The sequence below is a fragment of the Neopelma chrysocephalum genome, unplaced genomic scaffold, assembly GCF_003984885.1.
Source record: "Neopelma chrysocephalum unplaced genomic scaffold, ASM398488v2 Primary Assembly neopelma1_66, whole genome shotgun sequence".
NCBI classification, from domain to species: Eukaryota; Metazoa; Chordata; class Aves; order Passeriformes; family Pipridae; genus Neopelma; species Neopelma chrysocephalum.
This window is the reverse complement of record NW_020897725.1, coordinates 9,412,208-9,435,619: the sequence shown is the minus strand read 5'-3', so window position 1 is coordinate 9,435,619 and position 23,412 is coordinate 9,412,208. Positions and strand designations below refer to the sequence as shown.

General features: G+C 41.0%; 1 protein-coding gene across 1 annotated transcript; it reads left to right on the top strand.

The window, feature by feature from the left end:
- The first annotated feature begins 5,810 nt into the window (after positions 1–5,810).
- HHLA1 (HERV-H LTR-associating 1) lies at positions 5,811–19,948 on the top strand. The gene is made up of 15 exons (XM_027684586.1): positions 5,811–5,886; positions 6,989–7,048; positions 8,131–8,211; positions 8,675–8,758; positions 8,852–8,935; positions 10,273–10,356; positions 10,916–10,972; positions 11,085–11,171; positions 11,936–12,028; positions 12,818–13,015; positions 13,537–13,629; positions 13,863–13,937; positions 18,799–18,955; positions 19,593–19,675; positions 19,905–19,948. The coding sequence occupies exons 1-15, from the start codon at positions 5,811–5,813 to the stop codon at positions 19,946–19,948; spliced, it is 1,356 nt and encodes a 451-aa protein (XP_027540387.1).
- Positions 19,949–23,412: the final 3,464 nt, after the last annotated feature.

Below are 23,412 nucleotides of genomic sequence, written 5' to 3'. Positions count from 1 at the left end.
AGGGTAAAATGCAGCATGAGGCAAAACCTGCTGAAAGTCTAATTATCCTCACAGCCAAACATCAAACGGCTGGAACTGATCCCAGTGCACACATCTTCCTGGCTATACCTGGTTTTGTCAGCTGTTACAGAGAGGACTTTCATCCCAGCCTTCTTGATGTGATATTGAGCAACTGGTAATTAAGTCAGTAAAAGTAAGTCTTGTCAAAGAAAAGGTATTTCCATATTCCTCAAGCTGCAGCATTTAGTCACGAGTCACAAAATTTTTCCTTTTATCACACCAGTAACTTCAATATAGAATTAAATAATTTTGGATGCAATGACATGCCAGTGCATAATGCTTTTCCGTGAAAGGCAGAGTGAAAGAAAACAAAGGTAAGATTGTGCATGCATGTGCACAGACATGTGTAAGCATGTAATTAACCAGCTATAGCTCTATTAAATTGGCTGCAGTTGCCTTCCAGCTTATGAAGTTCTTGGTGAAGGCAGGATTTTCGGGCAGACAGAGACACAGCCCAACCACACACATCACCTGATCACTAAAGCACTTTTTATTTCATAAACTGACTGTGAATCCACTTAGCTTTCCTTTTATTAATTGCTACAAGGTTGAGAGTTATTTCACAAATTGGAATGTTTTGTGGCTTCTGATAAAATTACTGAATGGACAACCACTGGCTTTTAACAGTTTGCATCTAAACTCGCTGATTTCAGAGGAATCACTTGCAGTCCACTAGATTAAATGGCAGCAGAATATTATCCACTGTTTCCAACAGTGATCATCTCCTGGGTACTACTAAACATCACTCAGCATCACTGAAATTGCCCTATGTCATTGTTGTGACCAGATCTCTCTCTCCCTTCCTCACCACTTCACCGTGATGCCAAGCAATTTTCTGTTTTAACTGTCATTTTATTTCTTTCGAGGTTCCACACTTAAGACACACTTCTGGTTTCACCTCTGTTATCGTGACAATGTCCCTTGTTTGAATTGAAGGATGGCTAAAGCTTTACCAAAGGGGCTTAACCTTGCCTACCTCTCACCATCAAAGGTGGCGTTGGTCTAACTGCAGTAAGATGAGCTGTTCCTTTAAAAAGGAAAAAAAATCCTCCACAATTCAATTCTACTGCCAAAAGGAGCTTCCAATACCCACCTGACCTGCCACAGAGCCTTTCCATGCGGGATTCAACAGGCATTTTGTGTGCTTATGATTGTGTTACCTCTAGTTAGTCCTTCAGGGATTAAGATGATAATTTTCACAGGATTTTAAGGAAAGATTGTCAAGCCTGTCTACTCAAAGTTTTTCACAAAGTGTTTATCAAGATCTGGCAATAACCTCCAGTTTCATATAGGCACTGAAGATTACAATCTTTGTCAAGAGAAGTTAGGTAAGTTGATATTAACTATTCTAGATCTTGGTGTTTTCACACGTACTTGGAGGAAACCACCTCAGCTGTGTTATTAACGCTCAGTGGAAATGCAGCAAATGAAATGTGTTTTTATTAAATGTATATTTATGGCATTTTATTGCATTCTCACACAAATAAATCTGAACTAAAAATGTAGTTGTAGCAATGTAATGAAGCATGCAGTTGTAACACGGGCATATTTTCACATTAACTTGAAATATTTCTTTAGAGCTGGTGCATGATGGTCTTCTTAAAATGAGAGATGACCTTTAGATGTTGGAACTGAATGAAGGTAAGGAAATTCATACTCAAGGTCTTTCCTTTTTGTATTTCTTTGTTCTCTTAACTTCTGTTCTGCTCCGTTAAGCGTGAAGACATGAGGGAACTACTTGATATCTCATTGAACTCTGTTTGTACAGGAAAAATGGAAACAATTCAAACTTCATGGTTACCTGCCACATTAAAATGAGTTCTACTGAAGCACAGCTAATAAACACATTGGTTTCAAGTTGCTGTTAGCCCAGAGTAACAGAGAGGTATTTAATGAGAGGTATTTAATAAGAGGTCTTCGTGAGTGTATAAAGGTAATCGAACTGGATTAAAATCTCCAGTTCAGAAGTTCAGGGAACTCTGGATCAACAGTTCTAAGTAAAATGAATTCTACTAATATCATTCAGCTTAAAATAAACAGAGGAGGATTATCATATCCAGTAGAGGTGAAGGAGAATTTGTAACCAAATCAGATTAGGAAGGAAAACATTCTCTGAGTCAGTTTATGGGATTTCTCTCTGCTTACAGCTGTGTGGCACCTGTGCCTTCAGTGCCTGTGAGTCTTAGTATGGTTTGAAATGAAAATTGTGATTTTGAGCTGGAGGACAATAAGGGTTTCATATTTGCAATCTGAACATGTATTTCAGTCATCACAGTAGTGTCACTTCAAGAGAGATACGGTTACAAAGTAATAAAGACTTGCCCATGATAAATGAAAATTAGATATCAAATAAGCAGAGCAATGCAAATGTGACATGTATCGTAAGAGTTAATATTACTAATATTCACACTGCTGAGAGATAAGGTATTTCAGGCAACAGTTCTAGGAATTTTTGTCACACACGGCTTTGAAATTTAGACAGCATAAATTTCAGACGGTTAATGCTGGCAACAGATTTTTGGAAGCAGCTAAAAGCTAATGCTTCAAAATTAAATCAGCCTCTTCCAACTGAGGAGCAAAGATGGTCTGTAGTGATGTCCCTAGTATTAGGACTTATCTGCAATTTCTTTTTAAGCATCTTGTACGGGCCAGGGGTAAATCTGGCATTCAGGCAAAACAAACACTCCCATGAATGGAGGATTTTTCATCATTTTATACCAACAATATTCAATATTTCTTTGCTCGAAGTAGAACAAGATTTGTCTTATTACGATCCATCCTTCCAGGTTATATTTGTCTGTTGTCCCAATCCTCAGATGCTTTGCCTGGTTGAGTCTGTAGTGTGTTATGGCCACACTAATGCCTTCTCTGAATTCCTGCTGGAAATCAGCATTGTACGTGGAGAAAACTGTGTGTGTTTGTTAGCATGGAGGAAGAGCTCAGCAGGGAGGACAGCAGGGAACTGACAGTTTAGGTGAGCGAGAAAGCATCTCCAAATATGCAAGGGATGCTACCAAGCCCAGCGTTGCACCTCACTCTATGTTGTTAGTACTTTTACAGCTGTTTTTCCTCTTTCTCTCTCTCATTCAATGCTTTGTAAGATGGTCCTTTTGTGTGTTAATCCTCTTGCCTCTTCTCTGTCTCTTAGGAATGTGCTCTCTCTAGACCCTGCTCTCACCTGCTGATGTTACATGACTTTTCCCTGGCCCACCACTATGAAAAACTCTGAGCCAGTTTAAATAAATCAGTAATAAGTTAGATCTTTGACAGGAAATTATCTACCATCTACGACTTTACTTACAAACCTTTATAAAACAGCTGTGTTTGCCCATCAGTCTGCGAAATGCTTTTATCAAGGATTTCAGTGTTAATCAAAGTGTGATTCACTGGTGACCGAGGAGAGCTCATGTTCCTCAAAGAAGGTCCTGGAAATCAAAATTCCTCACTCTGGATGAGCACTGGCCTTTGATCTATAGAGGCAGGCTGAAAACAGGGTAGGGGATGCCCTCTTCTCCTGCCTCCTGGGTCTATTATTTGCCATGCAGACAAAATCCTTGTGAAGGGCAGAGGTGTGGGGTCTTTCAGGGCTGCAGAGACCCTCCAGCCAACCAGCCCCACACCTCAGGGACAGTACAGTGGCAGCACTTCTGTTGTCCATGTTTTCTGCTGATGTCCCTTGGGTCAGTGAGCACAGAGACAGCACTGGCCTGGTCACACTTGTGTGCAGGGAACAGGTCACGAGGAATGTGCTCAGAGGGTCTGTGGCCCGTCAACACTGAACTATCATCATGAGGCATGACTCATCCAAATGCAAATTTTGCAGAGCCAAGGAGACACTCACTTCTCACAGTACCATCCAAATTCATAATGTTCTGTTCATAAACCAGCACATCAACCCATTTCTGACCTCGAAGACAAAAACCTTCAACAGGAGACTTGATTAACTAGATGCACCAGCCACTTTAGACCCCCTGCTCCAAAACACGTGAAGTTACATACCTCTCTTTACATGATCACCCAACTCCCCATCTCCCAAAGCCTTCTTTCCTCAGCAGCCATGTCCCTGCACCTGTGAAATGTACCAGTTCCTCACACTCAGCTCCACTGAGGCTTATCTCTCACTAACTCCTCTCTAATTCATTCAATCAAACCAAAAAGGGCAAAAAATACAAATCTTGAGCAGAATCCAGAGATGTGGATTAGTTTTATACCTGTCTCCATGTAGACTAAATCACCACTGCTTCCATCACATCAGGATGTGAGCAGGCATGAGTTACCACACTAGTCTCCCCTAAGTACAGAGTCCACATATCAATGAAAAAAAGCTGTTATAAGTCCCAGCAAGCTTCATAACACCAGAGAGTGGAAGTGGGGATAGCCTTACCAGGCAGGGTGTCAGGCCCCATGATTTTCAGGACAGCAATATATTCATGGTCTGTAATCTAGTAGTTTGTCAGATCCCAAATACTGTTGCAAGAAGAGACAAGTTTAGGATTCTTTGGTGCTAGACTGGTCCTTGAGACACTGGACGCTGTCCATGCAAAATTAGTCCAGTTCACAGGGAAGGTGATGGAGTACAAAGTCTGGGGACTGAGATTTGGCCAACACTTTCTCTCTGCCTCAGTCCTGTGCTGAAACCACGGATGAGTCCAGGCTTGGGGCTGAGTAAAAAGGATTAGGCAGATGGGCTGAACAGATAGGATGAACTGCCCAAAAGCTTTCAGAGCTTTGCTTGAATTAGCAGAGCTGGCACTTACACACTTTTGACTCATTAGACAAGCAAATACAGACATTTCAAACATAGAAATACTTGGTATTGTTTCATCATCCCAAGGAAGAGTCTCTTTAGAGCCACTAAGTACAAATTACCACATTTTCAGAATGTGTTAATTCTCTAGTGAGTTCAATATGAGGAATATTTTAAATATGATGATAATAGTTTGCTAATCAAACAGTATTATCTTCAAGATAATGATTTGCTGTGCACTTGCAAGATTAGCTATTCCAAGAGGATATTAAAAATGTGGACTTTTTGTTTGCTAATTTTCATATGGTACCTAATTTTCTGACAATTACAGAGTTATTTGGCGTGTTCCACTACCACAAAAACAGGGGAAACATGAAAAGAAACCTTTTTTTTTTTCCCCTAACCACCTTCAATTACATCTTTGAAATCTGGAAAGGAGCTCATGGTCTGAAAGGTAGAACAGTGTTAATCCTTCCCAAGCAGCTAGAAAAGGCAGTACAGGACAGAACCTGGTGACAATACCTACAGAAATACAAGACTAGGGATGACTGGACGAGCTACATTTCTGCACAAAAGCAGCTCAGTCGATACCTGATCTAAAATTGAACATAAGCAAATTTTATCTTGTTTTAACAGAAAGAATTTAGACACCTGATGTGTCAGTGTCATTTAGGGACATGTCATCCTGACAGAGAAGAAGGTTGTATCAACCAACCTTACCAAGTCCCAAAAAAAGGCACAGCTATGTAGGACTCAAAAATCAAGAGTTACATGCTAAACTCATGACACCCACATGTATATAGAAAATACTGACTGTGGGATTTCTGTTTCTTTGCCATTTGCACCATCAATCTTTCTCTGCATCGCAGGGATCTACTATTTCTCCCATGGTCAAATCATTCTGGGACAAGGGCTGGACAAAATTGCACAACACCACAAACATCACCAAAAGAGCATTTCTCTCTCCTAGATCAGCCAAACCTGCTGGAAGTCAGCATCCATAATGCAGTGGTTCTGCTGGCATGTGGCAGCGAAGATGAGCCTAGGATTTCTGTGTCTTTTTCTGGTTTTCAGCACAGGTAAGGATGATGGTTTGGTGCTCCCTATGGAATAACCCAGGTGTCTCTTTTCCAATTGCTCCCACAGACCCATTCCCACATCTGTGGCAGGCTTGGTTCTTTCACCCTGTGTAAGCAAGGCTGATGGGCTGGAGCTCCAGGGCTGGTCCCATGCAGAAGGGCAGAACAGATTATGTCTATTCTTGGATCTCATGCCAACAATCTGGGATCAAAAAGGCTTATAAGTAAAGAGAGAGAAGGGTTAAAAAAGCTCCTAACACTTAGATTTTCAGTCCAAATTTAGCTCTTACTAAGTGAGAGTTGTTAATACATCTGATTAATACTGAGGAGTCACAATTTACAAGCCCTGGACCACAGATTTCTCCTTTACACACACACACATATATGTGCGTGCGCGCGTGTGTGTGTGTGTATAAAGGGGAGCCTGGATGGATTGAGAAGCTGAAGCTTCAGAGGGACATGGAAGTTCAGCATTTGCTAGCAATCATTTGAAGATCCTTCTACATTACTCTTTGGTGGCATTCATCTCTCCACTGGCGGGATAGGGAACCCCAAATACCTCTTTTCAACCTGTTCTGTGATGTCTAAATCACTGCTCTGCACCTTGGTTGGTCACTGAGCGAACTTGAGAAAGTGAGTCCAATCTCCTGAGCCCAGCTCCAGCTCATTCCTCTTGCAGCACAGCTCTTGAGAACAGTTCTCAGTTTCATGACAGCTCCGAATAACAGACATACACACAGTCTGGGAATATCGGTTTAGATATGGCCTTATTTTACTGTGTACCTTGCAGCAAATGTTGTGTGCAAGCCTAGTGAAGATCTCTACAAAAGTTTACTACTATATTTTTCTTTTGATTCTCGAGGGTCAAGCTCAGACATTTAATCTGTTTTCTTTCCTTAGCTGGCAGCTGAAGGACCTGGCAAGTCCTTTAGTACATCCTTATTCTCAGGCACTCGATGAATGGATGCTTGCTGGCCTGCTCTGCAGTGTTGATGCCCGTCACTTTCTGAGCTCTAATGAGTAAGAGCAGAGAGCTCAACAGAGAGTTGTGTGGTGTCTCAACAGGGAAAACTGTTCCTCTGTCTCTTTCTTCACTTTTCAGCTTCGTGCATAAGAAGAGAAAATAAGAAAGAGAAACAAGTGGCAGTGCTGGCTACTGCAGGTAACAAGTAGCGTGTCAGGAGACGCAGTGTCAGGGTGTTAATGGGAGTGGGAGGTGTTGTGCTGGGCGTGGAGGTGGCAGCAGATGGGCCCTTCTCCTTCAGAGTCTGTGAGCCCAAACCCACCCCTGCTGTAAGGGCACCTCACCCAATCCAGGGTTTACCCCGAGCCCTGGCCCAGGTTAACCACTGCCCTTCCAAAATCTAATCTGCTTTCTCTTTTTCCTTTCTGTCCTTCCCTGCTCTTCATTCACTTTTGTTTCTCCTTTCCTCTCTTCAGTGCTGTGGACAACCACTGATTTTAACCCTAGGGTGCAGCTTGGCTTCAAATTGGTTATAAACAACACTGATTGGAAAATTGTATTTCTCCACAAATTTGATTTTGTTCTCATCTCAGCTTTCTGTGCTTCATTTTCCATCCTGTTCTGCTTTTCCTCTCACTGTCATGCACACACAGACCTTCCTCCTCTCACACAGACACCGACCTGCTCTGCTTTGACGTGACTTTGTGTGAGGGAAGCAAGAGAACATCTTCAGAAATTTTGACTTGGGAAAAACAAATAAGCAACATCGACAGAAACAAAGCAGGATAAAACAAAATGTGTGATTTGGCTGCGGTAAAATTATTCTGTTGTAGAAGTAGAGCCATTGAGGCACCTGAAAAAAAAAATCTGTATTTTTATGTAGGGTTGGGGCAGGGGGAATATTTCCTGGGCAGTTGCTCTGCTGTTTCTAACCTGCAAAGGGAGATCTACTGCTCTTTTGGCAGCAAACACCCATCACCCAGCAGGAGGGGGCACCAGCACACCAGGGCTGGCTGGGTCCTGCAGCTGCTCAAGGGCATGCTCAAGGGCAGAGCTGACAGACCTGAATTTTGGCCCACCATGCACTGCTGCTATATCTTGCTATTTTCCAGACTCCTCTCTGCACTCCTGGAACTTTATTTTTTCATCAGTGTTTTTTTGGTGTGCTCTGGTACATAATCTGCTCATTTTGGTTCTCCCATTCCTGAAGATTTCTACCGTACATAAGCAGGAGATGAGCAGCTGTTTCCTTTCACCTTTATGCACCCCTTTTTTTTCAGAGCTGCCTGCAAAGTCTCTGGACCTGGCTGCTATTAACCTGACGGAGTTGGTGAATGGGATGCTGAGCTCTGCACTCAGAGGTAACGGGACACAGCTGGGGAGGTCACAGCCTGTCAGCCCAGCAGTGTGGCAGATAAAGCACTAACAGCATTAGCAGGAGAAGCTGTAAACATGTGCTGTCTGCCTCCAAAATTGCTTCTAGGAGCATGCTAGCCACACACATTTATAATGGAGGTAGCTGTCTGACCCAAAGAACTAAGAAATTAGTGTGGGTTTATATATAGACACAACATAATTACTTATAGGATGCCTTTAGAAAGTGCTTTATAATCCAGTGTAGGTTTCAACTAAAAAAAAAAAAAAAAAAGAAAGAAGTAATACAACTGATCCTTTTCTCAGTGAAAATGAGAAGGAACTGAGTGTCAGGCAGCTGTATCATATCAGCACCTCAGGAATCCCTTAGACAGTAAATTAGCAGAGTCAAAACATGCTGTTCTCACAATTTGTTCCAACAGCTAATGGCATGGGCATGTGTTTCTGCAGGTACCAAAAAACTGTTCTCTTTGTTGAGTGTCACGTCTTACAGCTCATTCGCCTTCCACAAAGTGTCAGTCACCATTTATAACAGTGAGTGTCTGGTGCTTTGCTCTGCTCAGGGGTGGTTTCTCTCTCATAGCCTGTGCAACAAGATACTCATTTTTTCTCTGTCTCTCCCTACAGTCTCTAATGCAAAAAATGTTGACCCTGGCAAGTTCCCTATGCACTACTGCTACTGTTTGAACAATGTGACAAATGACTTGACAGGTGGGCACACAAGAGAGGTTGGCAATTGCAAGTGTTTAAGCTGAATTATTTTCTTTGGAGTTGAAGGCTGTAGCCTGAATTCTGCAGACTGCATCCTTATGAGTAGCATCACCATACTGAGATCAACAGCCATAACTCATGATGAATGGCTGCTCTGACTCAGTGAGCCAGGTCTCAGGTGGCTGCATCCAGCCAGCCAGTCAGTCTGGGATGGAGCCATCAGTCAAGTGGCTGGAGTGGTTTGCCTGGCAAAAAGACCTGCCTTTCCTCCTCAGAATACAAATTGCAGCACAGGAGAGACAACCACCAATGTATGATACATCACCTTGGCCACTTTTGCTCTCCTGAGATAACCCACAGGAGATAAACAAGGACTTCTCTGTGCCAATGGACTCCAGTAACTTCAAAGACCCCAAGAGAAGTGAAAAGCAAGGCCCAATTTTATACAGCAGTTTGATTGTGATATGCTGTTGGGCAAACCTTTCACCTATAATCATCATTCCCACCCCTGATCTCACAGTATTTAACATTTCGGGATGCATCTGAGCATTTGGATTCCATGACTGGTTAATGTAAGGTATCAAGAGTAGCTCAGCAGCTTGGGACCAGAACCCAAACCCTCTATGCTGCATGTGGTGACCCCACCTATGAGCCACAGTAGCTTTCATGGCTTTTTCTGGACCCACACATCTCACGAGCCTTACTGCATAATGACCCACTCTGCCTTGGACAATAACAGAGAAACTTCAATCTTTCTGCCTCAAATCCAGAATATTTTGGTGATTAGAGCATTCTCCAAAGTAGTAAAAATTAAGGGCTCAACATAGGGCTCATGTCCATCACTCCCTAAGTGAGAACACTGACCTGTTACTGCGAAAAGGCACCACTAGAGCACCAGCAGCCATTTTTCAGGCTAACAACATCATCTTTATGTCTGAGGAGACAGTCTGATGCCTTCTGGGAGATCCTACACGGCAGACAGTCAGCTAGAGCAAGCAAAGCCTGCAGGCTCTAGATCTCCTTCTACACTTAAGCAAATCACATCGAGTATTACTTTAAAATGTTCTCTTGAACAGATAAATTCCATTTAAGTTTACTTTTAAGCACATTGTTGTTATTTTGAATATCACCTTTGAAATATATTTCTGCAGAATATTCTTATGGCTTCTTGAGTCCAGTCCCATCCAGGAAAAACATCGGGAACTTTAAAATATTTTAAACTTTGTCATATATAAGCATATATCCAAAATATCATCATGTGTAAAAGTGAATTTTTGACTCGGCATAGATGATGGACTATATGCTTCAATGGTAAATTCTCTATATTTGTTTTCTAGATTTTACAGCTTTACTTGTTGATGTCATTGGAAACTCCACCAGTTATCTCACAGAAATTTTTAAATCCACTTCTATTCTCTCAGGTTTGAATTTCTTTTTAACATTATCATTATCTTATTTGCCTCATTTACTTCTGGCATGGAAATAAGCATAGAAATGTAGATAAAAGCCTATTGCTCTTACTCAGCAGCAACTTTTTGCAAAGCATGGAACAAGATATATATATAATGTGTGTGTATGTAATATAGAGACACGTTTCTATGAGCAGCTATGTTTTGTTTGAATGTTTGGTTAATAATTACTAAAATCTGGTATTTTTGAGAATCATTATTAAATACCCGTATTTGGGGCAATTATGATTCCCAAGAATAATTATGAGCTATATTATCTGAATAATTTTTTTCCTTACAAAAATATTTGTAATTTAGAATTTTTATTAGATAGAAACATTTTCCCTGAAAATATTAACATGTGGATTTGATGCTGGTTTGAGGTTTTGTCAAAAATCAGATGAGAAGGAAAATATTTGACCAGCTGCCATAACCACATACCATATTTTGTTTGTTTTCTCAACTGTTAAGGATAAGGTCATATCATGAAAAGTGGTAACAATGATCTCTTTTACATTTTTTTGCCTTTCAGTACGTCAGAGCAATGACTCAGATTGTATCTATATCTGTGTGATGACAGGGCAGACAGGTAAAAGTTAAAGCCATTCCACCCCAAAATATTGCCCTGTTTATTCTCAGTGATGACATACTAGAAAAAAAAAAAAGCCTTTCTTGATATTTGTAAGCATTTCTATTTGCAGGGAAAAATCTGTCTGACTTTTGGGAAATATTAGAGAAGTCTCCTGTCATTAATTACACATTTTCCAGTAACACATCATCTGACCTGGGTAAGTACATCCTGGGGTATAAAAGGAAAAAGCAACAACAGCGAAAACCACATCCACGTAGCACTTGCAATGAGTACTCCATCTTCATAGTGTAAAAATACTTTAAATGTTATTTTATATTTTTATTATTGCTATATAAGCAATAATATATTTACACATTTTTATGTATTTTACTATAATTAAAATAAAATTATATTTTATATTATTGTATGTTTAATATAATAATCGTATCATAAATATAAATAAATTTTACAAACTTTTAAGTTATTTGTTACAAGGTCTTCTAGTGGAGGAATAAACGAAGTGTGCTGGGATGAGAGCTTTTACAGAATTCAGCACTGGGCTGGAGAGGGTCCCTAGTGCTCTAATCTTCCTTAGCTCTCAGCACAAATGACCTCCCATGTGAGTTACCTTCAGAAAGCAGTGGAATATGGTCAGTGTGCTGCATGGTTCCTCCACCCAAAGATGCTTTGCCAGGCTGAGCTGCACTTCAGATGCTCACCTCTCACTGCTGCCCATGACTCTCATTTTCAAGGCTTGGTTAAAGTGGGCAGTGAAATCAGTGGCAAGCTACGTGTGCTGAAAGCTGTAGGATCCTTCTCTCCTGTTAAAAATAAAAAAATCAGGTACTTTGGAAAAAATACAAAAAAAGAAAAAAACAAACAAACCTTTAATTAAAAAAAATAACCTGATTTCTTTCCTTTTTATCACAAAATACGTGATGGATGGTGAGTGCTCTAACCCTGCCTTCTCATACCTCAAAGACCTAGAATCGATTTTCTCAAGTTTCGTGAAATTACAGGAAGAGCCAAACAAGACTCTGGATCCATCAGCAGAACATGTGTGGACATTTAAAAGTGAGCACATATTGTCAGAACTAAATTTGTGCCATCCTTGACTAATGTCTTGACAAGTGGTCATGTATGTTTGCTGCACAGCACCGTAATGTTACCTACAATTAGAAAGTAACATAAAAGTTTGTTGGAAATAATAGAAGGTGAGGTCAGTAATGCATTGACTAGCTGGAGGATAGAAAAAATATTGTAAAAAGTAATTTTATTAGAAAAATATGTTTTATAAAGGGACAGAGAAGTAAAGAAAAACCGGTTGTTGACTTCAAACCAAAAACCAAGACTGTTTAAATTGTTTCCTCTTCTTTTTTATTGCAATTTTTCTCTGTATTTGTCTCTGTCTTCCTCTTTATATGACAGTCAGTTGTTTTTACCTGAGTATTGCATAACTTCGGTAGATTTAACTTTGCCACAGGGCTTCAAGATAGCAAAGTGCTGGTGTGCCACATTTTGGAAGCCAAAAAGCAAGGCTTTGCACTTGCTCGCACATAGAAATCAATAGAAATTCAGACCTTGACTTCATAGCTCCTTGTCACTGCAGCTGCATCTCTCTGCTACATTAAAATGTTCTCAGTTAAAATTTTAAACATTATTGGCACTCCCTATGTTTTCATACTTAAAATGAAATGAAAACATGGTCACTCACCTGGTAGAGAAGCACTCAAGGAGTAGATGGGATTTTCTGGGTGTATTTTAGATATTTTTGTTCCTCAGTGTGTTGCACTCTCTGCTGCCTTGGGGCACCAGCGTCCCCAGGGTGCTGGTGCCCTCCCTCTGTCTCTCTTGCTTCTCCAGCCACCAGGATCCCTCTTGCCCAGAAAGGGGAGGAAATCCCCACCACGAGGTTCCCACCATGGCCAAAGACAGCTGGAGCAAAAGGATCGTGGTTTCCATCACCCCATGTGGAAGCTTCCAGATCACAAGGCACAGCTGGATCCCCTCCTACTCCTGGGAGGAGCTCAGTCCCATCCCCAGCCCCACAGCCCAGCCCCAGTGAGTACAGGGAGGAGGACTGGAAGCTGCTTCACCTCACTGGCTGTGGGGTTTGGTGAAATGTCTCTGAGGTGGAGGTTGGGAGGCCCTTCAGGGAGACCCACTGTGGGTCACTAGTGAGTTGATTACTTTATTGCAGAAGTGCTAAAATCAGCTATAGGCAACCAATGTGTAGTTTTTTATCCTTTAGGAAAAAACTCAGTCTTGCTCCTCATGGATGCTTCTGCCACTTGGGTCTTCCCTCATATTTTGCTCCAAATTTGGTGAGCAGACCTGTGGAAAAGCAATATAGAGCTGCTTCTCTTTGTCTCCTCTAAACACACCTTCTTTAAATCCTGCCATTCCGTAGCCCACAGGCTTTTCAAGCTCTAGTCAACTACAGCTTTTGTCCTTCCTATTTCATCTTGACATTTTTATATGTCACTGGCAGCACTGGGTGAGGGACTCTGGCTGTTGAGCTGTCTCATACACAGCAATTCTTCTCAGTAGACAGATAAATAACAAATATGAATGACAGGCAGCGTGTCTCTCTGTTCCCATAGCTGACATGCCCATGTTTTGGATGCAGACAGTGTCTCTACAAGAAACCAGCAAACAGATGCAAACAGAGCCAGGTAAGACTGGTCTGGGATAGCAACAAAGTGTGTCAGTTGGCACATTTGTTAAAGAGAAAGTAATATATAGGAATAAGTGACTGATAATGTATTTATACATGAATGTCTATGTAAGTGTTTATTAGTGAACTGTGACTTCAGTGTTTGTTTTTTTCTTTTCTGTTACTCCTTCAATCAACCTTCCTTTTTGTTTTAAGGTGTCAAAGCAAGTTATATTTGTTTCCTTCCCTCAGATTTACCTTCCTCAGTACTGTCTATGCCACCCTCCTACAGACCTGGTGTGACACTGAAACTTTACTCAGCAACCAGTAAGTAGATGCACCTCATGCAGCAAAAATAGTAGTATGTTTGAAAGTAATGCGAGATGCAAATTTTCCCATGCAGACACAACATACATGTTTAATTTGCTTATGATAGTTTATGTATGTAAACCACCCAAGATGTCCAAGGGACTGCTTCCATAATTGTTTCATACACAATTGCACATTCAAAACATAGATTATACTGTGCTGATAGATGTAACATAGGTACTCTGTGTGCCAATTTTAGTATCGATTAGTTATTGGAGAATCTTAACATTCATTCTGAAAGAAAATATCATGCTTTAAATCTCCTTATTGATACAAGTAAAAAGATGAAGCCAACTCATGCCACATGAAATCTCCAGAATTGTTCTCAATTTCCAATACTGCAAACTACTTCCTCATATAAAGAAAGATCATCAACTAGATATTCATGAAAGCTCAGTTCTTCTTTTTAAGCACCTAAACAGACGGTTAGAAATTAAGAGCTAGAGTAAGATGATGAGTCTTTCCATTTATAAGTCTTATACCTATATTGACAATAAAACTATATTTACAGAGAAGTATTTTGTAAGAAACTACATACTTTGAAAAACTGGACCTGATTCAATGCCAGAAAGACAGGCTGAACTCTGGGAGAGTCCAGCAGCTGCTTTTGATGCTGAGCATGTGTGTGTGTCTGGTTGGTGTGAAAGCTCCTATAGTACAAGATGCTGGGGCAGTGCCTGTGCTCAGCTTGAAAGTAGAAAAGAAAGAATGGTCCCCACTTTTCCAAAAAAAAGCGGGTGGCTCAGTTCCAAATTTTCCCTTCATTAGGACTATGTCCTTCCAGTTTGGCTGCTTAGAGTTGTGATGGAGCTCTGAGCCCCTGGGATGCTCAGGAAAGAGGAAGAGGCTGTTCTTGGTCCCTCCCCATTGAAGTTGACTCTCCTGCTACCTCAAATAAGTGAGAATGTGAGCCTAGCTGGGTGGTGAGGACTGATGGAGGCAATTTTGGAAGTCTTTCTCTCACTTGCTTCTGTTTCTGTGTGATGACTGTCTCAGAAAAGCACAGATGCTGTGTTGAGCAAAGAATATATCGGACTAAACTGCAGGGGTCTTCAATATCCTTTGGATCTACTATTACAGATAAAACCAGAGGAGTCTAAAGAACTAAAATACCAGGCAAAACATATTTTTCAAAAGTCTATTTGAACATCTAGGAAATAAAACCAAGAAAAATTGGTAATATGAATGAGCAAATAAAGACTTGTATAAAGACTCCGAAGGATGGTAGGTGAGAAGAGCAGAAAGAAATGATGATTATATGGTTTGGGATGGATTAACAGGAAATGTGGAAAAAGTGAACTGCGCTGTTCTCATATTGTCAAATGAAATTGTGGGTCTTTGATATGGTTTCCTAATAAATCTGAATAAGAGAAGATTGCTGCCTGTCAAAACAGGAGAGATGAGGTGAAAACTGAGCATCACCAGGCAGGTTTGTGCATAAAGGGAAATCGCAGCCTTGTGGTCGTTCTCTGCTAGTGGAGCTGACCCTGAGCACCAGGGGTGCCACCAGCTCCCTGGATCCATATAGGCAACCTTTGGATCTTCATTTTGGGATTATTTGGAGACTCGAAATGCAAGCTCTGGTCTGGATTCCCTGCTAATCTCACAATTTCTAGTCATATTTGGATTATTGACTTCTCCTGGCTCATTGATGAATTCCAACGTAGCTTTACTTATCTATAAAGGTGTTTTTTGGGGGGTAAACATATGTGACTCAAAGAGAAAGGTTCTTTCACAAATCTTCAGTTTTTCTGTCTCTGGGAATAACTGCACAGTGAGCAATAGTATCTTACAATTTTGGTGTCATTTGCTTCTTCCATTGGTTTTGCTGGTTTTGCCTACTGCAGCAACCCAAGACCAGGATCCTGTGCGGTTACTTGTTTTAGCTTTTGCTGATGTAGATCAGGTTTTTCATAGTCCCATTCTGGTTGTCTAAACTATCAACATATGTTGGGTTTCTTGCCTTTCCCCCCCCCCCATACTATTAGAAAAAAATATTTAAGGGCATTTTACTCAGTGGGTCATCTGTTTTCAGAATTAAGTAGCATTTTCAAGTTAAGAAGATGATGATAAACCCCAAAGTTTGACAACATCATCTAGTGATCATACAAATACAACTTCTGCAGATAGGCAGTGTCAGAGGAGGAGGAAACTATTGCCCAGGAGGCCTGAGAACACTGCAGTAAAAAAACCTATAAACTGAGACTCATTTCCAAGGAAAAGACTCATTGGTGCTGAGCCAAGGAGCAGTTCTTAATGTAAAAGACCCTTCAAACCATGGAGATAGGAAGCCAAATAACTTCAGTTTTCATGGTCATTTTTTTAACTCTGATAATGCTTCTGAATTCTGAAAACTGATGATCTTTCTGTAATTTAAAGATCTCCAAATACCAGAGTATCCTCTTACCCCACATGACATAGACTGGTTGCATGAAGGAAATAAGTCAATGCCATAACACGTGAATATAGTTTGATACTCTTGATAGTGTGAAGAGAAGAATTTAGGATGAACTAGGTCTTCTTAAACTTACTGGGAGCAGAAGAATATGTTACAACAATTCTCATCCATCAAAGATTCTGCAAAAGACCAAAGTTGTCTGTGTGTCTTGTTTGCTTTGGGTGAATTTGAGTTGAGGATTAACCAGCAGCCAGCCAGTTGGAAGTTGCTGGAGTGTGTGACTGGACCTGTGGTGTGCACAGCCCAGAGTTTGTTCATGTGCCCCTGCTGTCAGGTGGGCAACTCTACAGACCCTGGAGAACGTAGGACTGGGAACAGCCCATTTTGAAAAGGTTGGGAAACATGGATTTCAGTGAGATCAGTGCATGGCGAGTCACCAATTGCCTCTCTATCAGAACCATGATGGCAGAGGCTGTCTGCCTGCATCTAGCAATCATGAACTGGGGGAAATAAATCAAACAGTGGGATCACAAAGCAAGGAAGGACATCAACATTGTTCTGGGCGCTGAGACATTATTCCAATAATTCATTTCTTGAATCACGAAAGTTGGTGCCAACTTGTAAAATATGCAAATGTGCATATTAGAGCATGCAGGGAGGGATATTTTAAGTCTGAATCATTTGCAGGAACCATAACGTTGCTTTTCACTGGCAGCAAAATTTAATCTCAGTATCAGAGGGACGTGATATTGAGTTAATAAAGGAACTGTCTGGTTTACTTCAAGAGTTGGTCACTTTTCTGCCTGTGACAGTAATGTGGCAATTTCAAATATGCAGGAGCAAAGCTCTGCACAGCAATCTCTTGTCCCTGCCTTTTCTGGTCTCTTTTGACTGAATCAATTGCTTAGGAAAGAGCATTCTTAGAAAAGAAAATTCTGAAATAATTCCTACTTTTAATTATTTTTTTTATTTCAATCCAAATCTGTATGAGTTTATGAATGGAATACAAAAAATAGATTTCACAGTAGATATGTATTAGAGAAGAAATATAAAACATGACTATGGCTCACTGAAAATTTTAATTTCAATTATATGATGTGAGTATACTATGCATTCAAAAAAATTAAATACTACATGAATTGAAAAAGAACTTCAGCGTTAAATAAATGGAGTATTATGCAAATGCAATGTTAATTTAAAATTAAGATATTGTTAAAAATGAAAACTAGAGCAACTTCCTTAGTTTTTAGCTTTTTTATTTGACTTCTCTTTCCCACACAGATGACTCCAAATTGAAATTGCCATTGTTCAATGTACAGTTAGACAAAGCTGAATTTCTGCTGGAAAAAAAAAAATAGTTTAAGTAAAGCATTTAACACCCATTTGGCAGGATAGGAGTGCCCACATTGGCAGAGGCTGAGATTCGCAGGACAGTAGCCTTTAGGAAGTTTGGATCATTCACATCAACGGTAACATTACTTTTCAGGGGCAACTTACATTGAAACCTTATTGCCTCATGCTTTGATATTTGGTTATTAACATGAAGTATATTTACTATAGCAAGAAATCATTAATTTTTAATTGATGTTGAGTGGAAAAATATCAAAGTGTATCAAATACTATTAAGTGGACAAAACCTAATTGCATTTATGCAAAGTAGCTGAGGTTAAGAGAAATGGGGCTCCCTGGCTAATTACACCTGATATTTGTGTAGTGCCTTTGACACACAACTGGTTTTCAGATGGGCCCGTGAGTTTGGGAGCTGTCAGTGTCTGCCCCTTAATCCTCCATGACTCCTACCTTGAGCAAGCGCTGCCAGAAGAAAAATAGTTTAGTAGCAATCTCTTTCAGGTTGGCAGAGCCTTTATTTTCCTCCTGCCCAAGAATGCCATTTTATATTAAACTTCTTGTCAGCACTAGATGACTCAAGCTTATTTCAACAGAACTTCATTAGTCCAAATTTAACCCCCATAACCTCTGCTATCATATAACATAAGATGGCCCAAAGCTATAAAGTGTGGGAGACATGTGAACCTGGAAATGCAATTACACTGTCTAAGGGGATTATACTCAGCAGGTAAGTCAGTTTATCCACACATGGCCAAAGCCTGCTGCTGGTTACACAAATGGAAAAAACAGTTGACAATCACACAGAGGCCTCTTTTGCACTGCTTGTTCAGCTCTTCCACCCCAATGGGTGCATGTGAAGGGGACACCCATATAATGCAAAATGTGCCTTCTCACAGTCTGGGCCCTGGTTATCTTTTCGGAGCCCCAGGGTGGTGTTTTCAGAGGTGTCCCTTATTTTCAGAGTGCTGGAGTAGAGAAGACGTTCTGGAGCTCATAGCCCATATAAGGTGTTGCAAGAAGTTTAGTGGGCCGAGTATTTGGACAAGTTCAGAGCTGTGTTTTTTCCCCCAGGGTGCCCACAGGCAATCCTCAGAGAGCCCCGTGTGACCTCCCCTCCTGTCACTCTTATAGTGCAGAAGATCAACCCCTGTGTGATGGAGCTCTGTAGGTTCTTTCAGCTGTGCCTCTGTGTTGGTCAGAGAAGATATTCCAGAAAGGAAGCCATGAGGTAAAACCTGGCACTAGTTTCTCTTTCCCTCTCTGCTTTAAATACTCTATCAGATTTTTTTCCAAATGACAATTTTCAATCACTAATGCTTATTTTTGAGAGTCTGTGGCTACTGGCTGAGACCCAAATGGGTCCCAGGGCAATGATCAGTACCTGATCTGGCTTCCTGTATTCAGACTAAGTGAATAAAGCCTGGCTTCATTTTTCCAAATATCTAATGACATCATTGTGGTTGGACTCTAGCTTTTTATTTCCATATTCAATAGTACCAGTGTGGTATACTGTGCTTATAGAATCATATAATGGTTTGGGTTGGAAAGGACCTTAAAGATCATCCAGTTTCAATCCCCCTGACATGGGCAGGGAACATGTTCCAATAGACCAGGTTGCTCAAAGCCTCATCTAGCCTGGCCTTGAACACTTACAAGGATGGGGCATCCACAGCTTCTCTGGAAAACCTGTGCCAGTGCCTCACCACTCTTCAAGTAAAGAATTTCTTCCCAATGTCTAATCTAAACCTGCTCTCATTCAGTTTAGGGTCATTCCCTCTTGTCCTGTCACTACATGACCTTGTGAAAAGTCCCTCTCCTTAATGAAAGATAAGCTACTGCTCTCCTAACTTTAACTATATCTTCAGGTACTGTGTTGAATACTATTCCTGGTTTGTGAAAAATGCAAGTTATGTCTGTGAAAGAGTCAAAAGAGTTACTTACTCCCACAGTAAGTACATTTTCTCTTTGTATCTCTATATCTCTCCACACCTTATTGTGTAAATATAACAAAAAATTTTGCATATCCACAGACTATTTGCTGTCTTTCATCAGATAGCTATTTTATCTGATAACGATTTTTAAGGGATTAAAAAAAAAGGATTATTTGACCTTCATGTATGTTTTTAGTATTTCCTCATAAACCCTCTTCTAACGAATATTTTCTTGTGTTCTTCCAGCCTTAAAGCAAAAATGCCTCAAAAACATCTGTGCATCAGTTTAGAGCATTGAGAAATGATACTGCAAGTTGGAAGACTGCGGCAGTTTTAGTTGTCTTTTTTGATTTCTCAGTGTAAACACCAGAATGCAACATGTTTTTTGCAAATATTTGTAATAAGAAAAGCTATTAACCAGATGTTAACCTAGAAACCTCTCTTCCTCCAAGGCATTGTAAAAATAATGTGTACAAACAGATATATTTTATACAAGTGATGTAACTACAATAAAAGAATTGAAAGGCTTTTAAAAATCTTATTTCATAAAGGGTATTTATGTGGTTGGCCAGTAAATGAAAATAGTTTATACTAGTTTTGTTTACAATTAAGGCATAGTAATCAACATGAACAAATGCAAAATAATTTAAAAGCAGCCTGAAATACTGAAGACAAGGAGGACTTCCCCTAGTGTTAAACACAGGCAGATTATCTTCTAAATCAAGAGTTTCCCAGTACTCAGCAACACATGGATTGCAGAGGTCAACCCAGGAAGTCTTCAGGCCTCTTGTACTTTCACTCTGAGACATATTTGTGTGAGCTCACCAGGATTCATAGAAACAGGGAATCATAAAATTGTTTGGGTCGGAAGAAACCTTGAAGATCATCTACTTTCAATCCCCCTTCCATGGGGATGTCACCCATGAGATCAGGTTGCTCAGGGCCCCATCCAACCTGGTCTTGAACATTTCATGTCCTTCTTTATATGCAAATCTGGTGAACTAAAAGCCAGTTCTATAAAATGAAACAATTACCAAATCAATTGCATGAGCCCATATTTTGCTACCCTGCAGCAATATCATGCTACTATCTCCCCAAAGTGTATCATCAAGCCATTAATATTCTTTTAAATAAGAAGTTTATTTGCACCATATCTGGTGCACATTGATGTTTCACTGAAGAAATATGTATTCAAAGCAAGATAAAGCTGAGGAGAATGGTGACACCATAAGGAATGCTGACCCCAGGGAGAGATGGGATGGCAGGAACCCTCTTTCCAAATACATTTCACGGTTGTACCCATGACAGAAGCATTTCTGTCATGTCAAAGAGCAAGATATATTGGAGTAGTACCAATTACAGTTCATATTGAAAGGCTTATGGAATAAGTAGGAATGTCAATACACTGGGAATGTTAGTATGGCTGTGGTACTGTGATGCTGTGGGAGATATCGCTCTGCAGTAGCTCTCTCAGTGTGTGCCCACTGCCTCTTGTCATGGGAGGCTCTTGTCAGAGACTGGCTCTGTCCTCTTTGTACCTCCCCTCAGGTGTTCATGGGCATTGATGAGGTCCCACTGTGACTTCTCTAATGAAGAGTCTCAGCTCTCTTGTTGTCCTGGTTAGAACGGCTGGGACCAATTCATCCCTGAATGGGTGTAACCCAAAACTGTGTATTCTATAGCCTCCATGCCATTTCCCAAAAACTGCTGTCAGTAGAGGCCTGCAAGGTGGGAAGATGTTCCTGTACCCTTTTATGGAATTCCCCACTCTGATATCCTTATGTGGAATTCCCCGCTCTGATACCCTTATATGGAAGAGGGACTGAGCATCCGCATGCCCTTTTATGGAATTCCCTACTCTGAGGGAGGGACTGAGCACTCCCGCCTGAACTGGAGAGTATATAACTGGGAGTTTCAGAGCCTTGGGACTCTCTCATGGGATCCAGAGGAAGATTGCAGACCACCGCGTTCAACCAGACTGAGACCACCACCCTCGACTGGACTGCAATCACCACTTCTGACCAGACTGCAGCAGCTCTCCCACCAGCAGGTTTATCACCTCTCCTTTGCTTTGGACTCGGGGGGTGGGCCAAGGTACACCACTTTTGTTCATACCCCAGGGTGCTGGGTTTGTACATTTGGGTTTTGTGGGTTAAAACCAATTGTCTGTCTGTATAATTGTACTTATTGCATTATTTTAATAAATTGTTATTCTGACTTATAAATCTCTCTTTTGAATTGAGTTCATTTTGCCTTGCTGGTTAACTTTTAAACCAGCACACTTGTCCCCTCCTCACGAGAGATGTTCTAGCCTATCACCTTTGTGGTCCTTCTTTGAACTGTCTCAAGTTTGTCCATGTCTGTCTTATACTGAGGAGCCCAGAACTGGACAGAGCACTCCAGAAGTGGCCTCACCAGTGCTGAGTAGAGGGGTGGGACCCACTCCCTTGATCTGTGGGTGATACTTTGCCAAATGCAGCCGAGGACATCCTCAGCCTTCTCTGCTGCGAGGGCACTCTGATTGCTCAAGTTCAACCCAGTGTCCAGCAGGACTCCAAGTCCTTTTCTACCAAGCTTCTTTTCATCTGAGTAGTCCCCAGCATATATTTGTGTATGAGGCTGTACCTCCCCAGGTGCAGGACTTTGCACTTGTTGAACTTCCTGAAGTTCCTGTTGGCCCATTTCTTCAGGCTGTTGAGGTCCCTCTGGATGGCAGCACGACCCTTTGAAATATCAGTCACTCCTCTCATTTCAGTGTCGTTTGCCAACCTGCTGAGGGTACACTCTGCCCCATCATCCAGATCATTGATGAAGATGCTAAGCAAGACTGGACCCAGCACTGACCACTGGCACACACCACTAGTCACTGGCCTCCAAATAGACTTTGTGCCACTGACCGCCACCCTCTGGGCCCCACCATTCAGTTTTCAACCCACCTCGCCAGGCACATCCAGCACAGGTATCAACAGCTTCTCTATGAGGATCTTAACAGGCCACCATGTCAAAGGCCTTTCTGAAAGCCATGTAGTTCACAGGGTGTGAAGGAGCCAAGCCTTTTGTTCACGTGAGTATTTTCACAATTTCAAATTTGTCAAACTTCTCCATGCCAAAATTCAGTGGACAGTTTGCCTTTGTTGATGGACTCTTTGCAGGGTAGCTGTGTCTGGCCCTGGCAGAAAGCACACCTTCCCAATGAGGAGAAGCCTTCAGAGCTCGTTGACTCAACCTTTCCCTGGATTTCTCTCAACCTTGGATCAGAGACTCCATGGATAGACAAGAGCAGACTTCCCAGCCCTGAGGAATGCCAGTGTTTAAAGCTGTGTAAATTCTCACTCATCTTTCATCACTGAACACTGCCTCTTGCTAAGCTATTAGAGCCACATTCACATGCCCAAGAGATTTTGTGAGTGATTAATAACAAAGGGATGATTGTTATTTAATTACAGCCAAGAGTATTAGGGAAAGTTATTATACAGTGACTGCACCTGCAGAACAGAATTCTCAGTATAGATCCTTTACATGGCTGGAGCCATATTAGTAAATACACTGTGGGCGTAATGACTCTAAGGAATCTTATGAAAGAATTAATTAATAAATGTTGAAGTGGGTTTGATAAAGGAAGTGATCACATGGGTGAGATCTATATACAAGTGGGTATAAATAACTTAGTACTGACTTTGTTGAAATCCATTTGTCTTCCATCCAACTGCTTTCGAATAATATCCCTCAAGGTAAGCCTTTCTTGACGTACTCT

Coding starts and splice junctions, on each gene's coding strand:
- HHLA1 (XM_027684586.1), top strand. CDS start 5,811: ATGCAGTGGTTCTGCTGGCATGTGGCAGCGAAGATGAGCCTAGGATTT. Junction 5,887..6,988: donor TTTTCTGGTTTTCAGCACAG/GTAAGGATGATG, acceptor TTCACTTTTCAG/CTTCGTGCATAAGAAGAGAA. Junction 11,172..11,935: donor TAACACATCATCTGACCTGG/GTAAGTACATCC, acceptor CATACCTCAAAG/ACCTAGAATCGATTTTCTCA.